Here is a 6,798-nt window from a genome sequence, read left to right as displayed (position 1 = left end):
CACGTGATTGTGAGTGGTCGAACTAACAAAGTTAATGTATGGGCGTGAGAATTGGCGGAAGTTGGGAAAATCCATGTTATTCATTTGCTATGGGACGCTTCCAATGATGATAATATGGTACTACAACAACAACTGGAAATATTTGATTGTGCTTTTGAAGATTTTGCAAATCTCCACCTTGGCTATTTCATGGGGTTATCTTTTACCCTTCATAAAAGGCTTTTTACAAGATCCTTTTTGATCAATACCTACAATATGCATTAATATATAATAAAATAAAAACTAAATGATTCCAACGGATTTTTTCTTTAAATTCGCAAGCATTGGTTATCGGGCAAATAGTTAGTTGTTTTAACAAACGAATGCAATTTTATTGGTTGTGATTGCCAATTAGACTATTAATGTGCCCAAAATGTTGTTCTTTAAACTATTTTATATACTGTTGTGTCAGACAACAATTGGTTGCTTCAACACATTTTGTCGGTTATATTCTGATAGTAGATGGGACCAAATAATTTGGTTGGCAAAAAAATTGGTTGGCACAACAAATTTGTTTTCTGTGTGTGATTGTGGCAATCATGTTTCTTCTCTGCGTGCAAGGCGGGAGTGCTAACTATACAAAAATTAGTCCACGCAAGTCCATAATATATGTAGGTCCGATACAAATCGATCCTCGAATTTGAGTTCTGAAGCCAATATTTCATCCGATTCCGTTGGAACTAACTGCCTGTTCATGGAAACGTCACAAATAACTCGTTAATATTTCGGGAACTAGAGCCTGTCAACTCACACTTGTTTCGGTATTCGACAGAAAATCATAAAGAATGAGTTCATGGCAACGACGTTTTGTATCAAATATATCTAAATTTATTTCATTATGTTCCATTATGGACGAACGACTCGCCTCGGGACGATTTAGAGTTTCATATCATTTTGAATATGTATTTTAATTTCTTTTTTTGCTGAATTCGCATTTATTTGTCCATTATTGAATGCCAAATGGAACATATTTATTTCGTTTTACTAGATATGGCATCCGCGACTTGAAATTCGTTATACTGTATCCTAAGTTTACAATTGCAATATTGACTACCTAATCCAAGTACCATCGTGGTAAATTTTAATCAATTTCAAGTCGAAAAATAAATAAATTTCACTTAGCTATGTGTTTTTTTACAAATATTAGCTATTTTCTGCTATAAAATTCCTTTGATCTAGCTGTATCTGCTTCCCAATAGTTGACAACACTGTCCACCATGCTGATGCGGTGCGGTTGTGCCCACTGTCAAGAAAAAAAAACACGACTGATAAGAATATAACAAACAATAGAGCGAGCTGTGTATATCGACAACATTTAATATAAAAAGAAATTCTCCATGCATTGTTTGACATTCTTTTCGGATAAGTGAACTTTATTAGTGTTGTGGTATTGTGACGGCAATTAATCGGATCGTAAAATTTTATTAATAAGACGAATGTAAGCAAACTCATTGACAGAACTCTTGTTGACAAATAGAGTTTGGTTGCCACTCTTACCAGCCTTTTCACACCCATAAAACTCCATTCAACATTAATACCAATTTAGCGTCCGCTTAAACACGAAAGTCGTGAAAAATACTTGAAGCTCATAAGAAGATTCCAAAAAACACTAAACGATGGTGGTGCGTGTAATCGAAGATACTTTTGGCAATGCCATTAATCCGTTGACAAAAGAAATGGAGGAAATAAAACGTTTCACCATTACAAATAGCATGCAAATGAAAGTTCAGGTGAGTATTGGTTTTTAAGCTCTTTCATCTCCTATAGTGAGTAGTAAAGCCAGACAATTGAGTTTGTTTCCCCTTTATGCCGGTTGTAAATGACAGCAAACGGAAAAGAACTCTTCATGCTTCTCATTGATTTCATTGAGTATCAAAATATGCTAAGTGCTTGGGGTAGAGTGATTTGTTTTTGTTTAGTTTACTTCTTTAACACATTAGCGGGTTGAATGAGAGTACCAAGTGCTTTATTTATAAAAGAAGGGTTGCCAATGTTGTTTACAAATGTGATTGGTACTTCTGAAGGTAACGCAAGTTGTAAAGTATTTGGAGAATAAATTAATAAAGTGAAATGATATCGATTATATACTACCTACACTGAAAAAAAAATATTTACATTGATATTAAAGATTATACAACCTTAATTTTAGGTTACGCAATTTACACAATACTAAGAACTTTAAAATAATGAAATTAGAATTAAGTTATAATTTTTTATTATTTTATTTTCTTTTTTAATTTTAATTATTTTATAATCTTTGCTTCAAAGATTTGTTTCATTAAATTTAGGACACAAATCTTGAAAAGTTGCGTCCCTTAGTTAAAGTTGTATGTCTTTGAATTAAGGAAAAATTTCCTTAAAGTAAAGAAAACGTTTTTTATTTTAAAAAGACGTTCTTAAATTAACTGAAATATTGAATCTTTAGATTCTTTCTAGGATTTAAGATTTTTTCTAGGATTTAGCATCATTTGGTTTAAAGTTTTTTTTTTTTTTTTGTTTGGAATAAAAAAACAGTTTTTTTATTTTGAAGTGTCCGTTATAATTCGGATTTATATACCCTAAACCACATAGCGGTCAGGGTATAATAACTTTGATCTGCCAAAAAATGTTCCTACCAGAAATATTGATTTTAGACCCCATAAAATATACCGATCGCAGGATTCCGGTCGCAAGTATTAACCGATTTTGATAAGATTTGGTATGAGTAGTTTTTTTGGTACGAGAACGAAAAAATTTGATCAACTTTAAATATAGCTCCCATATATATGTATCGCCCGATTTCGATAAATGGGGTCAGATTGCGTTTATTTACTAACCGGTGGGCGTCAAATTTGCCACAAAGTAATCCAATAGACCACCCTTTAAGTGTGCCAAATTTCATCGAAATCGGTTCAGAATTAGATATAGCTGCCATATATATGTATCGACCGATTTTCCCAAATTTGACCATAAGTCCCTTATTTATCAACCGATCTGACTCAAAGTTTGCCAGATCTAATTTTCTATAGCACTTACTATATGTGCAATAAAAATCATCGAAATCGGTTCAGATTTAGCTATAGCTCCCATATATATGTATCGCCCGATTTTCAGAAATTTGGCCATAAAACCCTTATTTATCAACCGATCCTACTCAAATTTGGCTTACTATAATGTTCTAAAGTACTGACTATATATGCAACATATCATCCAAATCGGTTCAGATTTATATATAGCTGCCATATATATGTATCGACCGATTTTCCCAAATTTGACCATAAGTCCCTTATTTATCAACCGATCTGACTCAAAGTTTGCCAAATCTAATTTTCTATAGCACTTACTATATGTGCAATAAAAATCATCGAAATCGGTTCAGATTTAGCTATAGCTCCCATATATATGTATCGCCCGATTTTCAGAAATTTGGCCATAAAACCCTTATTTATCAACCGATCCTACTCAAATTTGGCTTACTATAATGTTCTAAAGTACTGACTATATATGCAACATATCATCCAAATCGGTTCAGATTTAGATATAGCTCCCATATATATGTAGCCCCCAATTTTCAAAAATTTGCCTCTTATAACCTTATTTTTGACCGTAGTGGCCTCATTTATAAACCAATTTTACTCAAATTTAGAACAAGGTAATCTCCTGTAATATCAACAAAACCTGCAAAATATAATCCATATCGGTTCAGATTTAGATATAGCTCCCATATATATGTGTCGCCCGTTTTTGAACAATTATCCCTTACAAATTTATTTCTGACCATAATAGCCTTATTTAGTACCCGATCTTACTCTAATTTAGCACAAGATAACCTTCTGTGGTATCAACCAAATCTGGGAAATATCATCGAAATCAGTTAAGATTTAGATATAGGTCCCATATATATGTATCGATCGATTTTCCCAAATTTGGCCATAATACTCTTATTTATTAACCAATGTTGCTCAAATTTCAAATGTACAAGTATGAGCTGATCGTATTTAGACTTAAATGTAGCTCTTACATAAATCGATTATCCTATTTTCAGAAATTTGGCTTTATTACCCACACTAATTGAGCGATGTCATCTTTTTTTTTAATAATGGACTCAATATTAGTGGCATACTAACTCTGTAGGTTCAGAATCAACTATGGGTCCTAATATCAGACATTTCTGTTCAGATTGTGATAAAACTCCCATGTACCCCTTAATGTGGAAATGCTGGTTTTTTCCAAACCTATACCATTGATAATGTTTACTAATTCAGTAGAGGTGGTTTAGGGTATTATATAGTCGGCCCCACCCGACTTTCTGCTTTACTCACTTGTTAAACTGGCATTTTTTTTTACGTTTTAGTTTTAGTTTTATTAGTTTTATTAATATAGCGCGACAAGAGAATGAAAAATCCATAAATGAGATCTGTATACTATTTTTAATTTTTTATCCTAGACAGATAGGTCGACCAGATAGTTTTTATACCCTCCACAATGAGGTATACCGACATTCCGTCTGTAACACATCTAAATATTGGTCTCAGAACCCATTAAGTATATATATGCTGGGTGGTGCAATAGCGTCCGTCTGTCCGTCCATCAGTTGAAATAGCACTAACTTTCGAACGGATGATATTGCAAATGGGTCTTATCGATCCACGTTTAGGTATAAGCCTCATATAAACCCGCCCCCAAATTTGACTTCCTGAGCCTTTTGGAAGAGCAATTTTCATTCAGGTACGGTACTAAACACTCATAACTCCTCCTTGCACATATTAGCATACACAATTTATTCTCGTATAGCTTACACACCTTTACTTTGGAGCTATGGTAACCCTAATTACTTCAATATGCTTGACGAACTTATTCCCATGCTTATGAGTTAAAGATTTACAATAAACAACTCTTCTCTTATGACTTACTCTGATGAATGGAACTTTTTATCTCATACGATTGTGTACACAAAGGCACACCTTCGATGTGTGTTGACAGATGGTATTTGAAGACTTGATAAGACAGACAGTGATACCAACACCCGATTGCCAAAAAGCACCAAAAATATATTATATGTTAGTTATATAGTGATAGAAAATAACTAAAAATATAATACAATTACTTCAAAGTTGTTTTTTTTTTTTTTCTTTATCCTCAGGGAACAACAAATATATAGTATTCTGATCTTTTTTATAGCATTTTCACTTCAAATGAAAGATTTTTCAAATCAAATGAATTGTTTTTCAAATTAAATGAAACCTTTTTCAAATCAAATGACTCCTTTTTCAGATCAAATGAAACCTTTCTCAAATCATTTCATTTCAAAAGAAATTTTTTTTCAAATCAACTGAATCTCTAAAATCAAAGGAGTTTTTATACCCTCCACCATTAGAAGGGGGTATATTAACTTTGTCATTCGTTTGTAACACCTCAAAATATTGCTCTAAGGCGCCATAAAGTATATATATTCTGGGTCGTGGTGAAATTCTGAGTCGATCTGAGCATGTCCGCCCGTCCATCCGTCTGTTCAAATCACGCTAACTTCCGAACGAAACAAGCTATCGGCTTGAAACTTGGCTCAAGTAGTTGTTATTGACGTAGGTCAAATGGTATTGCAAATGGGCCATATCGGTCCACTTTTACCTATAGCCCCCATATAAAAGGACCCCCAAATTTAGTTTGCAGACCCTCTAAGAGAAGCAAATTTCATCTGATCCGGCTGAAATTTGCTACACGGTGTTAGTTTATGGTCCTTAATAACTATGCAAAAATTGGTCCCCATCGGTTCATAATTATATATAGCCCCCATATAAACCGATCCCCAGATTTGGCTTGCGAAGCCTCTAAGAGAATAAACTTTCATCCGATCTGGCTGAAATTTGGTACATTGTGTTAGTATATGGTCTCTTACAACTATGCAGAAATTGGTTTACATCGGTCAATAATTATATATAGCCCCCATATAAACCGATCCCCCGATTTGGCTTGCGGAGCGTCTAAGATAAGCAAATTTCATCCTATCCGGCTGAAATTTTGTACATGGTGTTAGTATATGGTCTCTAACAACTATGCAAAAATTGGTCCACATCGGTGCATAATTATATATAGCCCCCATATGAACCGATCACCAGATTTGACCTCCGGAGCCTCTTGGAAGGCCAAAATTCATCTGATTCAGTTGATATTTGGTACGTGGTGTTAAACACCCATACAAATATTGGTGGAAATCGGTCCATAATTACCCAGCAAAAAAATTTGGAAGTTCTTCCAAAGGCACAACTTTAAAAGCACTTTCGGAAGATGCACTCCCAATGATGTTCTTTATTTTAACTACCCAGGAAGTTCTTTTAATTCAGTTTTTTATATCTTGGTTTTTTCATACTTTTAATGGTTAATTTTAACTTTTTTTGTTTCAAATAGGTTAAAAACAGAGTAAGCATTCATTAAATGGTACAAATCCTTGAAATTTTGTCGAAAAAAATGATAAATCCAATCTGAAAAAATTGTGAATTTTTGAAAATATTTGAGGTCAAACGTTTCCGACAAGCGTTAGAATCCACTAAAAATTATAAAAAATTATAAAATTATTTATATGACAAAATATCACAGAATTTTTTAATTTACATCCAAAACATTGAATTCGGATCACACCTAAGGAAGTGATGCAAATTCAGTGCAACGGCTTTTGAAATGGAGGACTTCCGTCCTATGACAAGCCCATATTAAATTCATCTTCTGCTTCTGCGTCAATTTTGCACCACTTCCGGATCCAAAAAGAACATTGTCAGTACTTTT

At 33.5% G+C, this 6,798-nt stretch overlaps 1 protein-coding gene across 1 annotated transcript in view; it reads left to right on the top strand.

The window, feature by feature from the left end:
• Positions 1-1,303: 1,303 nt before the first annotated feature.
• LOC142229471 (galactose mutarotase) overlaps positions 1,304-6,798 on the top strand; it is an 85,844-nt gene continuing 80,349 nt past the window's right edge. Inside the window, exon 1 of the mRNA XM_075300030.1 lies at positions 1,304-1,769. Coding sequence (XP_075156145.1) covers positions 1,656-1,769 — 114 coding nt within the window. The 5' untranslated portion in view covers positions 1,304-1,655. The remainder of the gene's footprint in view (positions 1,770-6,798) is intronic.

Source organism: Haematobia irritans, chromosome 3 (genome assembly GCF_050003625.1).
Source record: "Haematobia irritans isolate KBUSLIRL chromosome 3, ASM5000362v1, whole genome shotgun sequence".
NCBI classification, from domain to species: Eukaryota; Metazoa; Arthropoda; class Insecta; order Diptera; family Muscidae; genus Haematobia; species Haematobia irritans.
The sequence above is the reverse complement of the archived record's forward strand: the minus strand, read 5'-3'. Positions and strand labels throughout refer to the sequence as shown.